Source organism: Colletotrichum paranaense (assembly GCF_030867605.1).
Source record: "Colletotrichum paranaense strain IMI 384185 chromosome Unknown Scaffold_15.1, whole genome shotgun sequence".
Classification (NCBI taxonomy): Eukaryota; Fungi; Ascomycota; class Sordariomycetes; order Glomerellales; family Glomerellaceae; genus Colletotrichum; species Colletotrichum paranaense.
This window is the reverse complement of record NW_026848973.1, coordinates 175,468-198,958: the sequence shown is the minus strand read 5'-3', so window position 1 is coordinate 198,958 and position 23,491 is coordinate 175,468. Positions and strand designations below refer to the sequence as shown.

The 23,491-nt window shown below is 51.2% G+C and overlaps 8 protein-coding genes across 8 annotated transcripts; 1 reads left to right on the top strand and 7 right to left on the bottom strand.

Annotated features, from left to right (window-relative positions):
- Positions 1–827: 827 nt before the first annotated feature.
- On the bottom strand, positions 828–2,653 carry CPAR01_14262 (cutinase; the record flags this gene model as incomplete). Its single annotated transcript, XM_060498513.1, has 3 exons — positions 828–1,158; positions 1,734–2,184; positions 2,245–2,653. The coding sequence occupies 3 exons, from the start codon at positions 2,651–2,653 to the stop codon at positions 828–830; spliced, it is 1,191 nt and encodes a 396-aa protein (XP_060342574.1).
- Positions 2,654–3,952: 1,299 nt separating this feature from the next.
- On the bottom strand, positions 3,953–5,172 carry CPAR01_14261 (PAP2 superfamily protein; the record flags this gene model as incomplete). Its single annotated transcript, XM_060498512.1, has 2 exons — positions 3,953–4,942; positions 4,999–5,172. 2 exons carry the CDS (start codon positions 5,170–5,172, stop codon positions 3,953–3,955), a joined length of 1,164 nt encoding a protein of 387 aa, XP_060342573.1.
- Positions 5,173–6,401: 1,229 nt separating this feature from the next.
- CPAR01_14260 (uncharacterized protein) lies at positions 6,402–7,805 on the bottom strand (the record flags this gene model as incomplete). Its single annotated transcript, XM_060498511.1, has 6 exons — positions 6,402–6,794; positions 6,873–7,068; positions 7,123–7,177; positions 7,231–7,367; positions 7,430–7,601; positions 7,787–7,805. 6 exons carry the CDS (start codon positions 7,803–7,805, stop codon positions 6,402–6,404), a joined length of 972 nt encoding a protein of 323 aa, XP_060342572.1.
- Positions 7,806–10,516: 2,711 nt separating this feature from the next.
- On the top strand, positions 10,517–12,594 carry CPAR01_14259 (GMC oxidoreductase; the record flags this gene model as incomplete). The annotated part of the gene is made up of 6 exons (XM_060498510.1): positions 10,517–10,563; positions 10,630–10,749; positions 10,807–11,023; positions 11,135–11,668; positions 11,725–12,328; positions 12,386–12,594. The coding sequence occupies 6 exons, from the start codon at positions 10,517–10,519 to the stop codon at positions 12,592–12,594; spliced, it is 1,731 nt and encodes a 576-aa protein (XP_060342571.1).
- A 92-nt stretch (positions 12,595–12,686) lies between these two features.
- On the bottom strand, positions 12,687–14,684 carry CPAR01_14258 (glycosyl hydrolase family 31; the record flags this gene model as incomplete). Its single annotated transcript, XM_060498509.1, has 1 exon — positions 12,687–14,684. The coding sequence occupies one exon, from the start codon at positions 14,682–14,684 to the stop codon at positions 12,687–12,689; it is 1,998 nt and encodes a 665-aa protein (XP_060342570.1).
- A 684-nt stretch (positions 14,685–15,368) lies between these two features.
- CPAR01_14257 (major facilitator superfamily transporter) lies at positions 15,369–17,174 on the bottom strand (the record flags this gene model as incomplete). The annotated part of the gene is made up of 1 exon (XM_060498508.1): positions 15,369–17,174. One exon carries the CDS (start codon positions 17,172–17,174, stop codon positions 15,369–15,371), a length of 1,806 nt encoding a protein of 601 aa, XP_060342569.1.
- Positions 17,175–19,050: 1,876 nt separating this feature from the next.
- Positions 19,051–19,860, bottom strand: CPAR01_14256 (uncharacterized protein; the record flags this gene model as incomplete). The annotated part of the gene is made up of 1 exon (XM_060498507.1): positions 19,051–19,860. The coding sequence occupies one exon, from the start codon at positions 19,858–19,860 to the stop codon at positions 19,051–19,053; it is 810 nt and encodes a 269-aa protein (XP_060342568.1).
- A 1,063-nt stretch (positions 19,861–20,923) lies between these two features.
- On the bottom strand, positions 20,924–22,624 carry CPAR01_14255 (uncharacterized protein; the record flags this gene model as incomplete). Its single annotated transcript, XM_060498506.1, has 1 exon — positions 20,924–22,624. One exon carries the CDS (start codon positions 22,622–22,624, stop codon positions 20,924–20,926), a length of 1,701 nt encoding a protein of 566 aa, XP_060342567.1.
- Between the last annotated feature and the right edge of the window lie 867 nt (positions 22,625–23,491).

Below are 23,491 nucleotides of genomic sequence, written 5' to 3'. Positions count from 1 at the left end.
GCTCCACCCACGTGTTGAAGCGGTACACTTCTTTCCACGGAGCTTTTCCATGGAACCAAATACCGATTTTCAGGGGAGCCAAAGCAGCTGCAGGACGGGAGTGCAAACAAACTGAGGAGCACACAGAAATGAGAGACCGTCTGTGAAGCACTTTGGAAGGAAGATGGAAGACCACGTCGAGTTGGCTGACGTCAATTCAGATGCAGGGCATTGGGTCTATTGTGGTCACATGGCAATCCCAGTCTTATTAGACGCCAAGTTGAATCCCTCGCACCTCCATCTCCCTTGCCGGGCGGTTCGTTGTTGTCAACAATGACGAACCAACAGTCATGATCGGAAATGAGATGGCCGGGTAAAAGGCCCCGGCGCATGCATGTCTGTCAACTAGAGTACCTTAGATAAAGCTTTGCTCTCAATTGACTTTATCTAGTTGATTGACCAAGGACAGATAGGAAGAGGCTTGTACTTCTTACAGACATGAAAGGACGCCAATACTGAATGGGATTGCTATGAATACCCATCGCGTCAAATGCACTGAGGGATTTTGCTGTTGTCCAAGACGTAGCTAGGCCTAAAAGGACATCCCAGCCATCTCTTTGGGGGCCGAACGGGCGGACCGGGAACACGGCATGCTCAACGGATCTGATGTCCAGATCTGTGCGCAATACTCGCTCTTCTTCTTCTCCTTCTTCTCCCGGGGAACCTAGACACGTTATCCTCCGCATTCCAACCCCGGCAGCAAACTAGTTCTCATCACTTCGGATTTTGGAGTCTGTAAGTCCCTCTCCTCGATGAACTCGTCTCTGCTCGATCCGACATCGACACATTCAGCCCGTGGTCCACTCAATGAACACCCATGCCTTGGCAGCCGGGCCGTGGTCCTTGCAGATCGAGTCCCGGGCGCCCCGTGCACTCGGAATTGTCATCATGACTTCTCTTCGTTTGGCTGCAGCAAGCCCAATCTGGCGAAGAGCGGCCGAATCGTCGGAAGTGCCGGTAGCGCGGTCAATCCGGCAAAGCATCACATCACGGCATCGGGTCCCGCACCCGAGCGTGGCCTGTGCAGGACTGTCACGATTTTGCACAGGTTCGAGATATGAGGAGTCGCATTCATCAAGGTGTGCTGTGCCATTCTTCGCTCTTCGGTAAACGGAACATCTACAGATTTTTGTAGTCTCAGCCCCTGACACTGCCTTCCTAACTTTACCCAGGGCATGTCTACTGTTCAGCCACATATAATTGCAGTATTTAGCAGGAGACAGTGAAATGGTGATTCTGAAGTCTACATTGAGTCTACACTCTTCCCGCAGTGTGCGAAGCAATTGTCGCATAGCTCTCATTTTCCATCGTATATCTTTGGACCTCGACTTAGCAGTCTAGTCATTTTGAAGCTCTGGGACATGCAGGCTGTGGGCTGAGTTGCAGGAGCTGATCCTCTCGCAATCGGAGTTACTTCCAAAGAGCTCTTCGGTGGTTCTAATCACATATTGAGGGCCCAAGTAGTGACATTACGCGTAGTTGATGCCCCAAGGGCTGGTCTATTTCTGATGCTCTACAAAAACAGCATCTGCAGACAGCGCCTCGTAGTCGCTTAGCAGTAAACACAAGCACCAGTCGGGCAGTATCCATGGCTGCAGCTGAAGCTGCAAAGCCCCTTATAGCTTTCGTCCAAGCCAGTAGCAGGGCATCCATCACGACCGTCTCCGCCAGGGCTGGTCGTCTGCTCGCCGTACGCAGAGCACTCGCACACCTCATCAGGGCAGTATCCGTTGGAGCAAGAGAACTCGCAGAGACCGGTGTAGTTCTCGGACAGACCTGTCTTGACCTTGCCAGAGACGCAGAAGGATCCAGTGGAGGTGGGTGCGGGAAGGCTGGAGGTGGTGGTCGCCGTGGGAGGGGTCGTTCCTGAGGGCACGCACTTCTCCTTGATGTAGGCGGCTGCGTCGTTGGTGTAGAGCTGGAAGTAGTTGGTGTGGGCATCCTCGCCCATCGTTCGGCCCTCGCCGTAGGCGCAGACAATGTCCTCGCCGTTGCACCAGGAGCGCAGGACGCCGGAGAAGTTGTTGAGGTTGCTCAGGGAAGAGCTCGAGCGGGCCATCTGACCACTGAAGCTGGATCCGGCCTCGACGTTGTAGCTTTGGTTGGCGATGTGAGTCGGGTCGCCGAAGAGGAGGGCGGCGCAGACTGTAAAATGCCGTGTTAGATCTTAACCTGCAACTCGCGTAGTTGCCATGGGAAACGTACCCTGGGATCCGGGAGTGGCGGTGGCAGCCAACCCAGAATCAGCGAGGATATCTCCAACAACATTGGCACCTTCGCTGTAACCACTCAGAACGATTTTGGAGCTAGGGCATTTCTCGCTATATGCCTTGACTTGGGCGACTCCAGAAACACGACCCTCCTCAACAGCGGCAGGGTACCCAGAGGGGTTGGACGCATCGAATAAGATATCTTCATAGTCGCAGCTGGAGAGGCCATTGCAGGTGGCGTCAATAACGAGCTGCTGTCTGCCCGGGTAGCCCTCGTTCCATCCGCGGGCGAGGAAGATGTGCAGATCGGTGCAAGATCCTGTGCCGGTGGACTGGCGCTTTCCTGGGGCGGCAGAAGCCAGGAGGGCAAAGTTAAAGAGGACGGCGGCTTTCGGGGACAACATCGTAAAGCTGTTTTGATTATTATTAGGTCTATTAAATACAATTGCTGAGAAAATTGTACAAAAAAACGAGTGACAAGGTCGCGACGAAGAAGCCGTGAAGAGACAGGAACTGCGCGCCAAGGGGGTCCAGGGAAAGCGGAGGTTTTAACTCAATCTTCCATTGCGGCTGAACTTGGTGGACTGGGGATTACCGCATGAGTTCATTGTCGCATCAAGTAAATGCATCTTTCCCCTTATTGCTGCTTCTCCGAGTCAGCCGATAACAAGTTATTGTGGGCTTCTTCGGACTTCATCCTCGTAAATAGCAAGATAATCGCGAACTGGTATCATTGCAGGGTTGTAAGCGGGACGTGCACACGCCTGTTGCTGGGCAATACGAGGACAACTGTAAGCACAGCAGTGGAGGTCGCAAGATGAGGCTTATGCAGCATGTGTGCAAAAAAGGGGCACGACAAAGCAAGAGACTGGTTGGGAATTGATTCAAGTTGCTGAGTCTTATGATGGCCGGAGGCGCGAACTTTGGGCTTTCTATCCGTACGGATATGTAGTACTAAGACTATGTAAGTATGGCAGGAGAATGACTGCAGCAAACAAATAGCGCTTGCCGACTATCTCAAACGAGACTTGGCCAACATACTTCTACCCGAGTGCCGATAGAGTCATGTCACGCATTGTAGAAAGCAATAACAGACAAAATGATACAAGCTAACCGCATAGCTTGCACATGTGTGCGATGAAAGCCCGAGCCTTATCCTTGAAGCTGACCGATGCACAACATAATGGTCTTTTCATTCCGACTTTTGAGTTCCGCGGCTCGCGTGGGATAAGCGGCGAGCCCGCAATTAGGGAAAAGACTAGCAAGGATATGATGCGCCTGACTCCACAGACGCGAATCCAGCTCGCTTCGCTTCATAGAGGCTCAAACAATCTTGATAGACCAACGGTAGATGCGACTAAATCTATGATTGAGGCTTCAAGTCTGAGTCCTCATACGAGTTGTGGTCAATAGTGACGGTAACTTACAGCGGCCTTCATCCGCTTCTAGAAATCCTGATACCCAAGGAAGTTACCCTGATATTGAATAAATCCAAGATAGGATATAATTTGAGTCGCCCAGAAACGGATCGAGCAAGGGTTTCAAATACAAGTCTTCTTTACGGGAAGTGGGAACATGCAATTCTCACATCGGATCAACTTCCTTTCCCACTATCCTACCAAGAGGCCAACACCAACTGACAGCGACTCTTGCCATTTTCGTTGCTTGTCGCTACCCTGAACGGCTTCGATACACAGTATCTATCAAACCGCTTCGTCCCCCCGAGGCTGGCCCCTCCGCTGTTTATAGCGTGTTCTCGGTAGCTGTGATGGCAAGGCATCCCTGTCCGAAGCTCCGTGATACGCAGTCTGTTGATCAGCGTAGTAGGCACTGCTTCTCCTACTGGGCGGGCTCTTCTCTGCTGCCTTTTCCCGTATTGCTCCCCAGCCACCGGATCTCGTGAACACATCATTCCTGTATTCCATGCCATCTCCCGGGGAGTAGATAAAATGATCGCGCCTTTGCAGAGGAATGTGGTTGAACCGCCAATCCCAAATAGCAGCATAGCATCCACGATAGGACCCAAACGCTACAGTAGTTCCGATTGTGCTTCCAGCAACGATATCATACCAATTATGAGCCTGATCTATGGTGAGAGAACACGCGATAAGTAGGGCGCCCAGAAGTGGCGCAAAAGTCAATGCAATCTTCCAAAGAGCCGGGCGGTAGTCTGCCCAGACCTTGAGTTTAGCGTTCAGATACAGAAATAGGTAGACGTAACCTGCGAACGCGGCCGTTGAATGGCCAGAGGGGAAGGATGTCATCGCATTCTTCAGTTTGTCGCGGTCTGGTTGCGTGCAAACATCGACTGAGTACATGATTTGCTGGAAGCCAACAGCATTGAGTCCCGTTGCGTTATTGCTAGCTGCTCGCGTGACGTCGGGCATACAGACAGCCAGAAAATAGGGTCGGAATCCGCCAATGAGCTGTTTGACGATGACTTGAATTAGCGTGGCGAACGAGATGGAGAATATCAGGCCGATGATGCCGTTGTTCACGTCCCAGATGTTTCTCACGCGGAACTGGGCGAGAAGAATGGCGGCGATTGGTATGGCGGCGGACAGAAATGCAGACAGCCAGGTATCGACGATCCAGCCGCGATCAGGATATGCCCACTGAGGGTATACGATGTCTCCAGAGCCGTTGAAGGTGATGGGAAAGTTGCGCGTCGCGGCTAGAGGCGCATTGTAAATCTGCGATAACGCGTCAATATTCCCTGTCACCTAATTCCGGTTGATCTAAGACTTACTCCCAAAGCAGCGCCACCTATTGCCGACATGACAAATATGTCAAACCAGGTGATTTTCAGCCATGCTATGAAGAAGTCCCACGAAGCCTTTACCGAACGGAGGGTGTCGCTAGTGAACTCAGGCAAGGGATCATGATCGCCATGAACACGTTGCATACGATTGCGCTGACGCATGCTATAGAGTCTAGAAAACGATTGATCTTCAGCTTTCCAAAGAGAAGCGTCAGAACAATGATTCGCGCTTGTCGTTCGAAGAAGAGCGGATGGTTGAGTTAAGCTAACGCAAAGTCGACGCAAGGCAAGTCCTAGTGCAGAAGAGACATTACTGGGAGTGCAGCACAAGAGCTTTTCCGTGAAATTCGGCGGGAATGTGAATCAGAAGTATAAGAAAACGTTGCTAGCCATCCAATGTTTTGACTGCTTCCTGTTACAGCTGACCTCGGCGACGCGGCGCACGGTAGGCGCGCAGTCTCTTCTGATACTCCAACGGCCAAATTCGATCTCGCGTTGGTCTGTTTCGGCGTGTTCGATCCGATGGGCTCAGTCAGCCGCAGGACACTTGACTGGACAAGAAAATGCGACGGACGGCTACCGGGAAACTTTACATTTGGCCAGCAGGTTCTTGACGCTCTAACGGGTTGACGGTGAGTAGAGCCGCCCGAGAGATTGCGGGCTTTTAACCTGCCTTGTTTGGCGTTTGTAGATTTTCCAAGCTCAATTCCAAGTTCGCGAGTCAGCTCTCCTCCTTTAAGAACAATGCCCCCATTACGCAAAGCCTCTTGATTCCGGGCGCAATCCTGGACTTCAATCACTTGGTCCAGACGAACACAGTAGGAAGTCTTCTCGAAAGTGTGGAATGAAGGTTAAGCAAAACTTCGAATCAGACGATGGTAATCTTGTCAAAAGCCTTGACGGATGGATGCCGAAGCCTTCGAATGATCAAGTCTCGGCAGGCGTGCTCCCTATCGCAGTACGTAATTACTTCAGGTTGCAACACTCGATCAACGTCCAGAAACCAAGAAGCAGGCTTGCCTTTTGGGCTACTACCTTACATTGTATTAATGACATTCAGAGGGAATAAACTTAAATAAGGTAGTACGACTAACAAAATATATCAAGGTAGGAAGCCTGATGCTGGTATCATTTAACATGTATGCCTGACTACCTGGCTTGTGTCATGATCAGTAGGGGAGTGATCCGCAATAGACCATAGTCTCACAGTAATCGAATGGACTGAAAAGTTGCTTCCAGTGGATCGAAATGTCATGTTCACACGATCATGTATTCTCAAGAACTCAATATTCAGCAACATTAGTAAAGATACATAGAATCGGGCTTTTCTACCCTAACCTTGTCATCCTGACATTCATTGTCCAGCACACTCACGACCGTCTGTGCAAACATCAGACTTTGTTTTCGGGCTTCACCTCATACGTAGTTGTCACAACAATACCACCATGCCCGTGCTGGCCACTAGATTTGCTGTTTAAACTGCCGTCGCGACCTCCATTTTGAGGCCAGCTGGCTGAGTCGGACGATTTGACAATCTGCTCTTCGCTTGAGTTGTTGTCCAGCTCCGTCATGTTGTATTTGTTGTACCGTCTCTTTGAAGGCAATCCAGATCGATCGACACTTTGCCCTCCACCTCCTATTGTGACTAACTGATGGCCGTATCTGTCACCTGAGCTGGGGTACTTCTGGTTGGCTCCACTGCTGCCCTTAGTAGACCTCAACCAATGTGAGGAGGAAAACAGTGGTCTGATGCAGGCTGCGTTCACGGCGATGATTCCAACAAACTAAATAATGTAAACCTTGTTAGTCCTGTAACTTGTACCAATGTTTCCTTCCAATCATAAACTTTGGGAAGCACATACAGTCTCTCTTATTGCCCAGATGGTGCTGACATTGATACCTTCAATGTCCTTGAGCGACAGGATGCAGCGAAGCAAAGCGGCGATCATGACGAAGATGCCCGAGCAGAGCAGGAGTCCAATAGCAAGCTTTCGTTTGATACTGAGCTTGACGGCCCACAAGAGTGGTAGTGGTATTGATACAATGAGGAAGTCTGTTCTGTTGTAAAGGCTTCGTCAATCATAGGTATCGAATCGTCGATTTTAGACTTACGAAATATTGAGTACCACAAGACTCAAGTAGTTCGCAACGGCCAAAGTACACTCGTCTGATTCATTATCAGTAACTTGATAGTTCTCCTCTGTCTTGGGAATAACGTACCTCCTGGATAAGGGACCACCTGCCAGTTCCTTTGAACAGGTGTACAGTGCCCCCAAATGACAGCTATGACACCAACATAGGCTAATCCTGTCGCTACGGCTGTCCATTTGACAATCTTCTGCTGTCTTGTAGCAAGCCTATATCATGTCGTCAGAGATGAGACCAATTTCGCTTTCCGAGGACGGGGGGAAACACGAACGTGATGCGACTGAAGAAGAACAAAATGCAAGCTTTGAGACACCAAATGAGGGTTACATAAAAGTTCCAGCCTGCCAGCAGGCACTTGGAACCAAACTCAAATTTGGCTATCTCCTCCGATGTCAACGTTGCGCCGATATCATTTGTGATTCCGATGTTGGTTCCATTCTGGCCTGTCAGAGCTCAAGTGTCAGTGTGGAAGATACGTCGATGATGGCTCGAGGAGCATTGAGGAATGCCAACCTATAAGCTCCAACATGCAAAGCTCCAACTTGTATGTAAAAGTCAGCCGCAGAAGGTAGACTCCAGCCTGAAGTCCGGACTGTCAATAGCAGGTTCGGGTATGCGGCGTACTTACAGTCCAGAAGACCAGGCATAATATGGCAAAATAATCGTCGCCTTGCCAATTAAAACCCACAATTCTCCATCTAGCAAAGATGCGAAGGAGAATAACCAAGACACCAAGCCCATACTCCGTCCATGCCTCTGTTTGAAAAGGGGTCGCCATATTCCTGTATACTTTAGTGACTGAAAGAAGGGCAAACCTGGACGAGCAAGTGAAGAGACTTTTGATCAAGCCGACTGAAATCACGAATAGGACCTGGTCAATTTGACTCTGTCGGATCTGTCCAAGACCAATGCTGGTTTACGGGACTTCTCGGATTAAAAGCCGCGTCTCCTGGCTTGATTTCGTATCTCCAGTTACGTACGGCATATCCCCTGTGTGTAGGCGAGGCCTGAATCCTCTCATCTTAGCGTATGATTGGCATCTGTATCACCAGAGAGCACAAAAATTTCTTGCAACGTCGGATTGAGGATTTGGGTCCTTGTCTAGTCCCGATGAAAGTTCAAACGGCCTCCTGAACACAACCTAACCAGCTTAACGCGATGATGGGGATCGGCAATTTGAAAGAGCTCGCGATTCTCGAACAAGCCCTGGTCAACGAATCCTAGCGAAACTGGTACGCTAGGTTGTAGAGCAGCATCTCAGAGTACCTTGAGGATCCCAGGATACAAGGCTGTTTCTTGGCAACCGTTGAATTTGGATTCCAAGCCTTCCTGTGCCGAGAATGCGCGAGATAATTTTATGATCAACCTTCTAGAGACAGTCTCATGACATTTGCTCAGAGGAGCCGTGTTGATATCCTAATTTCTGACCAATCCTGATGCCTACTCTTTACTTTCTATGAGGCTCAAGTCTCATTCGGCGTCAAGTCCGAAAGCTGTCCTGGGTTTGCCGCTGCGGAATAGCCCGAAAGAGAAAAGCATTCACTGAACATCTCCCCTTTTTTTCCCTATCTGGTCTGGCTACTTGAGTGTTGGCACCCGTTTCGGCCCAATGATACTGGATCCTGTCCACATGCCCATGCATAAGTCCCATGACAGTGTGGTACTCGGAACTGCAAGCTCGAACCGGAATTACATGGAACATCAATTCCTCTGGATCAGCGGAAACAAATCATCTTACGAGGTGAACGCTGCCAAGCAAGCCCCCAAGAAAGAGGGGTAGGCTTGCAAGCCGATCAACCTTGCATGTGCGCCATGGATATCCCCCTCACACTAAGTGCTTAGTAGCCTCAATGTCTTAGAAACGCGCATTAACGTCGCAGAGAGTTAACAGAATGGGACGATACGACCATTTAATACTGGAACATAAGATAGCTCCTGAATGTCTGGTAGGCCACTTTCTTTGATAACGTCGTCAGGCCTACTCTCGGCGTAAACTCCTTGTGCATCCCTATCAACCGGGCCGATGAACATTGGCATTTCGTGATTTGATCCACACGTTTCTCGGCCAAATGGAGCTTGCAGTCAGGAATGGAAACCTGAGTAGCGCCTCTCCCGTCCGGCCCCATCTCCCGACGTCCTCAGGTTTGTCCCACTGTGATTTTCCCACGGGGGCCCCAGGATTTGGCGGGGGAACCTAAGCTCCAACTAGAGCCAACGCTTGTCATGCTCCCCAGAACTCAAAGCCTCAGCTAGTAGTAGCTTTCCGTCCGGCCACCCAGTTCCGATTACAGCAGAACCAAATTTGGGGATGCAAAATTTCTTTTCCAACAGTTCGAGCTCTTCAAAGCTAAACGTTCCTCCTGATGATCAAGAGTCGGCTCATTGACGCTGATCTTTGACGAAGGCTCACCGGCTGCGCCCTGCACCGCTGAAGAGTCGGATGCAACTTTGATGGCAGCACGCCCAGCTGCTGTGCCGCACCCTTACTGTGTCGCTGGGGTGGAGACACTTGGAGGCGATGAACCACTGCACCAACGCCGAGCAAGATCGTCAGGTTTGCAGGGTCCAAGTTCTCTCCAACGGTCCAAATCAGGCCCGGGTATCAGGGCTCCCATGGAACCCAAGACCTTCAAGATGCTGTTTCCAATTTTCCAACCAGTCCAGCCTCAAGTGCTCTGCCAGGTCCTCATTGATTGTACGTAAGAGAGTGATCTTCATTCGGTACTCGTCGGTGCCTTATGTAGCACACGGTAGTGCTGTAACTGGCACAAGTCCAGAATCCCAGTAGAACTTCCTCCTGAAAACGGTATCATTGCCACCAAAAAGACTCTACACTAGCATGGGATCAAGTAAGAGCGTATGCGTATGCGTGTACTCATGGATATCCACAAAAAAATCATTTACTCTCCTTTTTCTTATCAAATGTTGAGCTGCGGATACAACTCCGCCACCGACAGGCTCAATATGGGCCTTTGGAAACTCGAAGTGATGTAGATGCATGGATCCTAATACCGGACCCTGCATACCGCTATAGAATGCCTCCTTTTTGGACGGTCGCGTTTCCTTCTTCGGCTTTAGAATGGCACTTGGCAGCGGCGCTGCCTTCCATAAGCTGTACTACTGATGTTGGGTGCGTTCCCCGCACGAAGACTTCAGACGTAGCTCGAGGCGTGTGTGAGGGGTGTGTGGTTGTCGAGGAAGAAACCCCGGAATTGTTGTCGGAATTGTCAGTCAGTGTCCGAATACAAGAGCACCAGCCCAAGCTCCATGGACCATCCTGTGACTTGCCTTCCATTTCTCTCATACCATCAGACGCTTTTTCCCACGAGCTCAGACTTACAGCGTAGCCTTCATCAACATGGGATCTTTACCACAGGAGATTATTTACGACTTCATCGTATGCGGGTAAGTTAATCGTCATGAAGCATGTCTTTCTATACCTAAGCTGGCGGCTGACATCAAGTCCTCAAGCGGCGGTACCTCCGGCTGCGTCGTTGCGAGCCGCCTTGCTGAGAATTCTGGTGTGAATGTTCTAGTCATCGAGGCTGGTGAACACAATGAGAATCTTGAGAATGTTCACATGACAGGAGGGTAGGAATTTCTACTAGTTCAGTTGATTGCGAGCTAATTGTCTGACTTTGACCATAGTTGGTCACAACTGTTCGATAAGGATACCGATTGGAACGTCATCAGCGAGAAGAAACCTTCAGTCAACAATCGCCAGGTTAAACTAAGCCGTGGAAAGTTCCTTGGCGGCTGCTCTGGTTGCAACGGTACTCTATGCATTCGCGGTGCCAAGCAGGACTATGATGACTGGGGAGTCGAAGGTTGGACGGGTGACGAGGTTTTCAAATACATTCGAAAGGTAAGTAATAATGCCGTAACCTGGGGGCTTTCTGCTCTTGGCCACACTGTTCTCTCTTGAGCTCCCAATTCCGTGTCTCTTTGCAAGTCGCTAATCTCTTGTGAATAATAGGCAGAGAACTTTCACGGAAAACCTTGGTTCGAAGCCTCCAAAGATCATGGCACTAATGGCCACCTCAACATCGAACCACATGACCTCGCTCCTATTTCAAACCTCATAATGGACTCCATGGTATCCAAAGGACTGCCGCTAGACCACGACATGTTCTCACACGGAGAAAATCCTCATGGATGTGGACATGCACCCAGAACAGTCCACAAGGGCTTGCGAACCACTGCGGCAGACTTCGTCACAAAGGAAAACAAGAAGGATAACCTTCATCTACTTGTTGAGACCCATGTTGAAAAGGTTATCATCGAGGAGGTAGATGGCGGGCTCAGGGCAACAGGTGTCAGGGTGGTCAAGGCCGATGGCTCTGTCGTCGACATCAAGGCCCGCAAGGAAGTCATTGTAAGTGGCGGCGCGTACTGCAGCCCCAACATCCTCAACCGATCTGGTGTCGGGGCCAAGGCCGAGCTCGACAGTTTTGGAATTCCGACACTGGTTGACTTGCCCGGTGTCGGCAAAAATCTCATGGACCATCTTGTAAGTGCCTCATAGCCTGCATACCGAGGGTTACCGCTAACCTAGCCTGTCTCAAGATTGTCTTCATGTTCTACGAAACCGAAAAAGCTGGTCTGACCAACGACCACCACGTCTACCACGGCGACAACTTTGCAAAGACGTACGCCCTCTGGAAGGACCAACAAGCAGGCTTCTTGTCTACATTCCCCTTTGGAGCATTCGCCTACGCCCGTCTGGACGAGCGCCTCGCTGACTCAGAGCTTTGGAATAACGCCCCAAGGCAACCCGGCCGCGACCCAATGGGCCTTACGCCCAAGCAGCCAAACATTGAATTCTTCACCACTGAGTGCTACGGAGGTCCGAAGCAGTATGACCAGTTCCCGACTGACGGCAAGTACGCCTTCAGCATGATTGCGGAGCTCTTCGGGCCTCGGTCCCGCGGTACAGTTACGCTTCGCGACACCGGTGCCAAGTCTGTCCCAGTCGTGGACACGAATTACCTCTCTGATCCATTGGATGTAGAGGTTCTGGCTGAGGCGTGCCGCTTCGGTAACGAAATTATCATGGAAGGCGCAGGGACTAAGGATATTGTCAAGGGTTCTTGGCCCAGCGATTTGGTACATCACAAGCACACCACTCGCGAGGATTGGATACCCTATGTTCGGGACAACGCAACAACTTGTAAGTTTTCCTGATTCCACTCATCCACAACCTGCTGATCGTTGGTCTGTTCCTTAGGTTACCATGCTGCGGGAACCTGTGCCATGGGCAACGCATCTGACCGCAATGCGGTTGTCGATCCGACACTCACAGTGATGGGTGTCAAAGGCCTTCGAGTTGCTGACTGCAGCATTATGCCCGTTCTCAATGGCGGTCATACCCAGATGCCTGCGTATGGAATCGGAGAAAAGGCGGCTGACCTTATCAAGGCGTCATGGAAGCTTTGAGCGATCACTATCAGCATTGGTTGAAGAATTAGCAAGCAACATGTAGAGTTTATTGATGATTGTATCAACGGACGTCGTTCGCCGCCGGTGGCCTACTCCCTCTTGAACACTGGCATCCATTCTAGAGGAGCATCAATCTCGATCCACTTTCCGCCCTCATATGTGTCCGTCTTCCCTTCGAGGAGTGGCTTCCACTTGCCTCCTGCCTCCAGCTGGGGGAGATAGACCTTGATGTTCCTCTTCTCCGCCTCCAGCACCGGGCACACCAAGTACTTGCTGCCAAACATGTACTGCTGACCGATCTTCCAAGTCTCTTGATCCTTCGGAAACTCGTAGAACAGCGTCCGCATGACAGGCGTACCCTTTTCGTGCGCCTCCTTCATCAGAGAACGGGTGTAATCACGCAACTCCTCTCGGAGGAACATGTACTTCTTGCAAATCTCATAGACCTCAGGTCCATAAGACCAAACCTCATTTGGCGCGCCGCTATGGCATTCAGCGCCCCCCGTCGTGCCATGCTGGGGCTGCTCAGGCTCTCGGCATCCATGGAGGCGGAAAACCGGACAGAAAGCACCCCATTGGAACCACCGGACGAACAGCTCGCGGAACTTTTCGTCCCGCGGGTCTCCGCCGTGGAAGCCACCAATATCAGTCGTCCACCATGGAAGACCGGATAGGCCCATGTGTAAGCCAGCTGCGACCTGGTTGCGCAGACTTCCCCAGGATGAGGCAATGTCACCGCTCCAGACTAAGGCACCATACTTCTGACTTCCAGCCCACGCACATCGGATGAGGTTCACAATGTTCTTTTGCCCCTCAGCCTCCATTCCCTCGTAGAAGGCCTTTGCGTACTCGACGGGGTAAATGTTGCCGATCGAGACGTTGGATCCCAGGTGATACCGGTACGTGTCGAAATCGTACACCGTGTATTCGGGTTCGGCCTCATCCAGCCAAAAGACACGGATGCCCTTGTCATAGTAGTTTTTCTTGGCCTTCTTCCATACGTAGTCTCTTGCTCCGGGATTGGTGGCGTCAAAATGCGTCGTGTCGCCCTGAAAGTTCATGGCGATCCGGATGCCTCTATCAGACTGAATGAGGTACCCCTTCTCGACCATCTCATCCCAATTCTCAGACTTGTGGTCAACAGTGGGCCAGATGGAAACCATCAACTCGATCTTGAGCTCTTGCAACTCTTTGATCATAGCATCCGGGTCGGGCCAGTACGTGGAGTCGAATTTCCACTCTCCCTGCAGCGGCCAGTGGAAATAGTCAATGACAATAAGGTCAATGGGCAATTCGCGTTTCCTGTATTCGCGCGCAACTTCCAAGAGTTCTTCTTGTGTTTGGTATCGCAGCTTACATTGCCAAAACCCGAGACCGTACTCTGGCATCATCGGAACCTTGCCCGTGGCGTCAGCGTAAGCTTCAACGATTTCTGCCGGGGAATCGCCAGCAACGATCCAGTAGTCGAGGGCCCGAGTTGACTTGGCCTCGAAGCTCATGATGTTACGGCCCAGAATCGCTCTTCCGACTGACGGGTTATTCCACAAAAGGCCGTAACCCAGCGAGGATACCGCGAACGGGACGCTGGCCTGGGAGTTCCTGTGCGCGAGCTCGAGATCGTGGCCCTTGAGATCCAGGAATGGTTGTTGGTACTGTCCCATGCCGTAGATCTTTTCCTCTGCGTCAACACTTTCGAATCTCGCAGTGAGATGGTAGTCATTGCTGTTGACGATGGCCAGGAACTCGCGTGCCTCGACGTCGAGGGCGCTGCACTTGGGGTCCAGGACATCCCGTCGGTGGCGCGAGTATTCCTCGAGCAGCAGCTCGCCCTTTGAGTTCCACATCATAAGCTTACCGCCACTGGTTATGGAAGCCTTGATCTTGCCATTGGTGATTGTTCCGGCCTTGTCGTCAATGATGATTTTGGCATCTGCTTTCTCGGGCTTGAGCAACGCCCAGTCTTCGGTAGGCATCTCACGAGCCTTGGTAGCCCGCACTCGAAAGGAATCTAGCCCCCATGGCTCGACCCAGACTTTCTCCGCGTCGTAGGTGTAGACAAGCTTCCCATCCTGCTCTTTGAGGCCCATGATGCTCTTATTCTTGCAAACAAGTCACGGCTTACAGGACAATAATATGGTGATCGGGGTGTTTAAAAAGTCTTGAGCAGTGCCGTGGTGTACAAGTACAGAGACAGGATGATGAGGGGTAGCTTTCCATTCATCGGATGCAGCTTCTTCTTGTACATGTAGCATGCAGAGCAGAACTACTCATGACCCAGCAAAAGATGATCTCCGGCTGCGGAGTTGCTCCTGTTGCCATGAGACGATGGATGAAAAGCGCAGGTCGAAACGGTGCCACGACAAAAGGCAGATGACATGCCACGCCTCCAATTGACCACTCGGATGCCGTGAAAGCCGCCATGTCCACTGCGGCCATCGGGATGCCCCGCATCTGCCGGATTGAGGGGAAGTTGGGGGTCACGTCTGGGGTCTTTGATGCTGCGAAGGATCCGCACCCACGGACTCAAGGTTGAAGATAGTTTTAGAATGGTTATTAGGCTATTCGGGGGAGCAACAAGTGTAAACTCTAATATGGCTGGTGATCGATGTCCCAACTTCCACCTAGCTCTTGAGCTGGAGTAATCGACGACAATAGCTGTATGCATACATAGTACAGGAGGCAGAATCGCCTCTCCATACTTCAACGGGTATCATTCCTTAACAGTTCTTCGACAACTGATCCATAGCTCAGACACACACCAGGCCGCTCCATTACTTGTGCTTCGTAGCAAAAGACTCTCTCGTGTTGACTCTGTCAATATCGTACGGGTTTCCATCGTAGGACTTCCGGCGTGTCGAGGCCAGGCTCATCGTCCGTCGTGTGTGATGCGTGCTCTGGCGGCGCATGAATGAGCGATCGTCAGAAGATGACGCATCAGAGTCGACAGTATCGCTCGCCACAGTTTCTTGTCCACCGCTAACTTCCGGCTCCTTGTCTGAAGACGACGTATCCTCTTCCCGCAACCGCGCCATGAAAGCCTCTGATTGTGCGGCAAACTTGCAGCGTGCTCGGATTGCGGGACCATACTTGTAGAACAAGAACGGGAACGGAACGCAAGCGAGAGCTAGGAACGCGGGAATCGAAGACGCCCAGTTCGTGCCGAGATCTTTATACATATAGGTCGTGAACAGAGGGAACGCAGCGCCGAAGCAACTGCGGATAACGGAGTTGGCGGCGAGTACACTCGCCGCGAAGATGGTGTAAGCGTCGATGAGGTAGTTCATGACGCTCAAGAACAGCAAAACCATTCCGAATCCGAACGGTACGCCGGCGGCGATGCTGACCATCCAGTGGATGTCGGCATTGTTGGTCCAAGCAAACCAAAATAGACCGATGGGAATCGCCACACCTCCGACCATGGCTGATGGGAGACGGGTTTCCGGAGGAGCAAATCCGCCATTTCTCTCTTGTACTCGCTTGTACCGACCGTTCTCGGGTAGTGTGTAAATGATGGCGAAAACCATGCCGACCATGATGCCAAGGAAGGCAAGTCCTCCAATTCCCTGTGACCATCCTCGTTCTTGCTGATAGACAATAGGGAAGGCCGCAAACAGCATGTATAGAGTTCCGTAAATGATGGCCATGTAAAGCGACAGGAGCAACACAATGGGCTCACGGAACAGCAGAATCCAGGGCCTCGATAGGGCCGTCTTGAACGACTCTGCCAGGCTGATCTTGCCCTGCTCGTGTTCAATCTTGCTGACGTAAACCTTGCCAGTCATTTTGGAAAGCTTCGCAGCTCGCTGACGAAGGAGATACGGCGCATAGGTCTCGGGGACGAGGGCCGCACCCAGAAGCCAAAGGGTCCCAGAAAACGCAGCCAAGAAACCCATGACCCATCGCCAGCCCGCCGCGGCACCGAGGAATCCACCGATGATAGGTCCCAAAACAGGTCCGAGGAACGGCGCGGCAGCAAACAACGCCATCGCCAAGCCTCTGTCGGCGGCCGGGAACATGTCGGCGATGACACCGCCCGAGTTGGCGAGTGGAGATGAGCCAAAGGCACCGGCGAAGAAGCGGAGGACGATGAGGGTCGTGGCTGAGTTGGCGCCGGCGCAACCGGCGTTGAACGCCGTGAGGATAGCATAGGTGCCGAAGAAGAGCGACTGGCGTCCAAAAAGTTCACTGAGCGGTGCCCAGAGTAAAGGCCCAATGGCGAATCCGAGAACGAATAGGGACACGCCCAAAGTCGCGACTTCCTGGGAGATGCCGAATTCAATTATGATTTGGCGTATGCCGCCCGTGTAGGCTGATGAGAGTAGCGCTACTGCTAATGTGGTCAATGACACCATGAATGTGATGAACCATTTTGTCGCTTTGCTAAATAGCATTGGGTTCCTGGGATCGTTGGGAATCCATTGCACTAAGAACGGATCTGCTTCTGTGCCGGACCCAGGATATCGATAGTCGGCTACTTCCTGTGTTATCCCTGCTTGATCGGTGACTATGCGCCAGTATGGTATTTTCGTGTGGACGGGAGGCTCGCCAATATCGTTGGCTGCCTTTTCTTGCGCCATCGCGAGGTCGAAATGGTGATAGACGCGTCCAAGAAACTTGTGGGTACACGCCAGAAGGAAGAGTCGAGAGAAGAGGAGCAAGGAAGGTGAGCCAAGTGAGAGCGGAGGACGGATATGCCAATGGAACAGGTGCCAAGAGCAAACGGCGAGGGGGACAAGGGGGGAAATAAGCCGGGGACGAATTGTATTTGTAGAGTGACCGGGGAGGAAGAAAAACACACACATCCAACAGCAGCGGGAATGACGAAATATACAGGATCACAGGGTCCGCAATAAAACGGCTTACGGGCGGGAATGGGGACCGAATGGTGCTGAATCCCGTTTTACCGTGCCTACTACACGCGCCGCTCCGGGTGGCTTCGCCTGTCGGATCGATCTTTTGTCTGCATTGCATACGCATATACGGTGCACATCTTCTCGATCTAGTGCTCACGATCCCGTAGTTGCCGAGACGAACACCCGGGTCGCCATGTTTTTACTCTGGATAGCTTCAGCCCAGTGCACTGGATCAGTGAATAAAACCCCCGTACGTGCGTGGCACTGCAGGTATGGTGCTTTGAAATCGTGGTGACGACAGAGATGTTGTGTTGGTGCGCCCTTCTTTGAGTCTTTGCCGGTGCTGGTGGGACAGCCCGGCTCCGACTAGGCTTAACTCCGTCCTCTAGCGTGTAGAGGTGTGGTCCGGCAGCATAGCTTCCCGCCGTGTGTTCATAAAGTTATGCAAATTCGGCCCCCGAAAGACTCTTCAGGTTGTCAATCTCCCTCGTAAATACATGTAACCACCCCTGAACTTCTCATACTCATTCCGTTGAGGTGGTGATGGGAGCCTGATGTTTTATTGCCTCCTTCGTGTTTCGGAAGGACCCTGAAATAGATCAGATTGGGACCTTGAGATTTACGAGAGATACACGGTCACATGCATCCAGGTGGCAAGGTAGCTTGGCGTTGGTGATCTTCATCCAAGTGTCGTCTATTGTTCTTAACTCTAACACCACAGACCACCAAAGCACAACATGAAATTATAAAGATGTGACAGTCTGGTGCTGATGGGAGGAAGTTCATCTGAGTAATTCACTCTGTCAGACTTGTCATTGAAATTGATGGACATTTTCTTTTAGAGTTTTCCCCGCGGATGCTACGTATGCCAAACCCGCTGCGGTTTGCGGGGACAGCCCGGTTACCATAGTTCTGGGACATTGAACATGAACACCGTCTGCGTATGCATTCGGCTGTCGCAAACTTTTTTTTCTTGCGTCTCTATCTTATTGTTTACTTCTCCGGTCCGCATCGCATCGGAGTGATCTCGTGGAAGAGAGAACTTTGGAATGTGCTGTCGAGATGGCGCTCATCCTAAAGTGATTACAGCAGGTAGGCTGTTTTGATGCACGAATAAGGCCAGACTGACCGGTGCGACTCAACGAGTCATGGACCAGCAGATTCACAAATGTGAATCAGACCCGCTTTTCCGGAATGGCCTGCCTCCGGCGTGTCTGCATAACTCACGGGGCTGTTATTCGGAGTCGGGGCGGGTTTAGGATCTCCTAACGCCAGAAGGCTCCCACGAGGTGCAGTAGTGAGTCAACGCTAGGCAAGGATGTAATTACTTTCAAATTTCAAAGATTACATTCCCTAGGCATTGGATATTCTTTGATTTTCTAGTGCATGCGACACGTACTTACTTTTGTGAAATTGCAACTTCGCGTCTAGAAACCATGCCCACCTTGCTGAGAAATCCCATACCTAAGGTAAGTAAGTATGTTTACGTGTACATTACCTATGCTCAGGTCACATTCAGCAAAGTTCAGTCAGTTTGTTCAATCCACTTTCAGCTTCATTCCAAACGTTTAAGTTTCATTTCAAAGCCGATGGGAGCAGACTATCTCGATGTATAACCTCCATCAACCATCAACGCAGACCCAGTCACAAACGAACTCCTGCCGCCAGCCAAGTACAAAACACCATCGGCAATCTCCTTTGGACTTCCCATTCGTTGCATCGGCACCGCGGTCGAGACTCTCTCCTCCATCGCCTTCAACACCTCAGGGTTCTTGGTCGTCATTGGTGTCTCTGTGTACCCAGGGCAGATAGCATTGATGCGCAAGCCCTGGTTGGCATAATCCTCGGATGCAGTGCGCGTCAACCCGATGACGGCGTGCTTCGTCGTCGTGTATGCCGTAGAGAGTGTGATGCCCACAACACCCTGGATAGAGCCAAAGTTGACAATGGACCCCTTTTGCAAAGGTCTGCCGTCAATTGTTGACAAAATCGGCTCTTGCTTCAGCATGATCTGCGCCGCCGCCCTCAGCACGTAAAACGTTCCATTGATGTTCACGTCGAGAACCCGCTGCCAGTCTTCCGTCTTGGCGAACGCGGCGCCGCCCTTGTGCTTGATGGCGATGCCGGCGGCGTTGACAACATAGTCCAGCCTGCCAAACTTGGCTGCTGCTTCATTGACGACCTTGATGACTTCCTCCTCGTTGGCGATGTTGATGGGGTAGGTGAGCAACTCAATCTTGCGGTCTTTTCCGAACTCGGCTTCGATTTCCTCTTTGACTGTCTTGAGCGCGTCTGCGTTAAGATCTAGTAATGCGATACCCGCGGAGCCTTCTTGAGCGAAACCGCGAGCACATGCTCTACCAATGCCAGAGGCTGCACCTGTAACTAGAGCAAAGCCGGGGACGTCCATGTTATGTGATTAAAGAGGTTTGGAGGAGGAAGTAATTGATCAAAAGTTTAGTAGTTGTAGTTGAGAAAGCTCAAGGTGATTAATGTCATGCAACTTGTCTATGATTATGTGCTCACAGTTCGTTGATGGCATCCTCAATAAGTAGTCCATCATCGCGATGTTGCGCATTCGGTGTTCTTAGGTATCGGGCGTGGCTTTCCATTGACGCTCAGGTATGACTTTCCCCATTTGATTCGGGTGTCTTGACTCCACATACAGCGACCAACTCCCCCACCCGGTGCGCGGCGTCTGAGGGGTCATCCCGAGAAGCCGCGCTGGCCGATCATCTTGTGCGTCAGCTGCTCTTATCAAAAGACTAAATGTGACACTTCTTTATGGGCCAAGCCTTTGGCTGCTGGCGGGGTTGAAGAAAGATAGAGACGTGTTTTACCCCGCGACGATAGACAGATCAGCATTTGGCCGCATGCGCCCTATCAACAGGTCCTTGGTGTTAGTGTAGGGACCCGATGTCGGACATCACGCATATCGTGTTCCGCGCCGATGTTAGTCAATGAATGCTCACATCTAATATTTCGATTAATCAAAGTCATGCTGCCTCTATGGCTAATGTTTGCTAAGTACGTTTGATAAGGTAGTTGATACCACGTGGATGAGGTCACGGCCTTCGTCCTAGCGGCACCGCGTTGTAACCATAGGCTTATCCTAGTTTGCAGATGACTAAAGGTTTTTGCATCCAGCTGTATCATATTGTAGCTTTCATTCTAGTTCAATTAGGAATCTATGTCTAGACCATATATTTCTTGATATTCCATATTGGTTGGGCCCTTCTGGGAACGACTGGGCTGTGCTTTGCTTAACCTCAGCTCAATCAGCGAGCATATTGTATCGTTTTCAGACTAGCATGCAAGCTTATTCGAGACTGCTCCAAGACAATAGAATCCACACTAGAGTGAGAGACAAAAGACAGACTTAAGTCTTACGACTTCGACGGTGTATTACTTGCATTCGAGGATTTTGGTGGAATGCGAACTGAATTTTGGAATTGGCATTGCGAATCTGAAATCTACAACTTTACACTCTTAGCCTGCCTAGCAAATGTGAGCCCTTGGTAACCAGACTCTTTAACCTCCCTGCACCGTCTCTGGAACTCCTGCGCAGATCCACCATATCTAACAACGCTTCTAACCTGCTTGCCTTTGATGTTCGTGTTTACACCCGTCATCCAACTGTCAACCTCGTTGACAAGTGACCCCTTGCTGCACTCGAACACATGCTCTGTCCAGCCGTCCGCGGCCTCCTGTGTTGCCTCCGCATACGTGTATCCCTTATCACGGCAAAACTTCAACAAATCCACAACAACCTGTACGGCGTGCTCAATGTTTCTGGTCGCGTTGCCAAAGGGCTGATGCGGGCCGAGAACCATAAACATGTTGGGCATAGAGGGCACCGTCATGCCGAGGAACGTGTAGGGTCTGTTGTCGACCCAGACGGCTCGCTCGCCTTTGGGTGTTCCACTCGGCGCAATCAGTGGTCGTCCATCTTTGCCTTGCCATTCGATTGCGCTGAAGGAGCCTGTAATGGCATCGAAACCAGTGGCGTAGATCAGGATGTCGAGCTCGTGCTCCTTGCCGTCGGATGTGATTATGCGGTCAGACTTCACCTCAGAGACCGGGGCCTTCTTGAGGTCAACAAGGTGCACGTTGTCTTGGTTGAAGGCCTCGAAGTAGCCGCTCTCCAACGGCACACGACGGGTACCAAAACCGTGCGTCTTGGGGATCAGAGACTCGGCCACCTCCGGGTCGTGTACTCTTCCCCTAATCTTGTCTGCGATAAAGTTGGAATACAGCTCATTGGCTTGGCGATCCGTATATGTGTCGCTAAAGAGACCCTGCCACTTGCCGAAGCCCGGCTCGTTGTACAGCTTCTCCCAAAGGGCCAGGCGCTCTTCTGCCGTAACCTCCATGGACTTACGTGGGTCCGCCATGTGCATGAAACCTGAGGGTGTGGAGCGGCAGATGCCGAAAATGTTGTCATAGTCTTTCTTGAGCTCTTCCATTTTCTCTGGCGAAATCTCGTAGTTGCGCAAGGGGACGGTCCATGTTGCCGTTCTTTGGAATACGCTGATGGACTTGATGCTTGGCTCTTTTGACAGTGCGGTGATAGTCTGGATGCCGGTGGCACCGGTCCCGACAACGCCGATACGCTTGCCAGCAAAATCGCGAGCAAGGTTCAAGTCTGTCGGCCACCGCGATGTGTGGAAAGACGTGCCCTTGAAATTCTCAATGCCGGGGATAGCTGGTAGTGATGGTGTCGAAAGGAAGCCGATACAGCTGAGGAAGAAAGTGGTGATGTATTGGTTGCCGTCCTGGTCGACAAATGTCCAGTTATGGGCATCGTCGTCCCAGCGAGCTGATTTGACCGTGGTGTTGAACTGAATATGTTTGTACAGGTCATTCCTCTCTGCGAAGCGCTTGATATACTTGTGTGTCTCGGGTTGGGGGGAGAAGGCCTCCTTCCAGTGCCATTCCTCCAAGAGACCCTTGTCAAAGGAGTAGCTATAGGACACAGACTCGCAGTCGAACCGGCATCCGGGGTAGCGATTCCAGAACCACGTTCCACCGACGTCTGCACCGTTGTCGAGGACCTTTACCCTGCAATCGGGCATTTGCTCCCGGATGTGGTGCAGACTAGCAAGGCCGGATAGGCCTGAGCCAATGATGAGAACATCATACGTCTCTTTCACAGGGGTCGGAATAGAGCCCATGATTTTCGGGGTGGTTTCAAGAAACAGACTGAAAAGAATCAAGTTTGATTTTGAGATTTGTCTGTACTAATCAAGTCTTGATAGGAATGCTTGATGAAATGCTTCTTGTGCCACAATAAGATCTTATTTTTTGAAGTCTGTGAGATATCTAAATAGCCAACGACTCGTCCTTGACATAAGGCATTTCCCTTAGCAAATAGAATTCCGCTGAGAAAGTATCTGCACAACTTTCCCGTCCCATCTATCACAGCATTATCCGCCCAACTTGTTCACGTCAAACATCAGCCGATCCCATGTGGGGCTTATCTGAGGTGGCGGCCCCGAATCGGGGATGACTTGCCAACTCTGGATTTGGGTGGTGTTGACCAAAGTTCGCCTATCGGGCCCCTCCCCCGCATCGATCAAGTCATGGGCTAGCTCCAAGGGGAACCCTTCCCTTAAGGGACCCTAGTCAGACTATACAGTATTCTCAAGCATGCAAAAGCGTCGAATCATCGAGATGTCAAGCTGTCAGTCTTTCTAAAGGTCATATGATGCAGCTGAGCGCTTTCCGAGCTGGCGCTGATAGGGCGTGTGAGTGCGGTACCGAGCAATCAATTTGTCACACTTCAACACTATGGAGTCGCAGCTGAGATCGGGGTTCATGATATCGTATGAACATCAAGAATACAATGTAAATTGGCATCCCATACCAAGACTGCAAAAGGTTCCGGGAGGCACATAGTCCAGTCAGTTCATATGGACGCAACTTCGAGCAAGCACGGAGTCCATCATTAGAGCCCATTCATTGCGTTTCTAACCACAATAGTGCTTCAATTCGAATTGACGTATTCCCTCCTGTGCCTAAGCTGTACTACATGTATATCA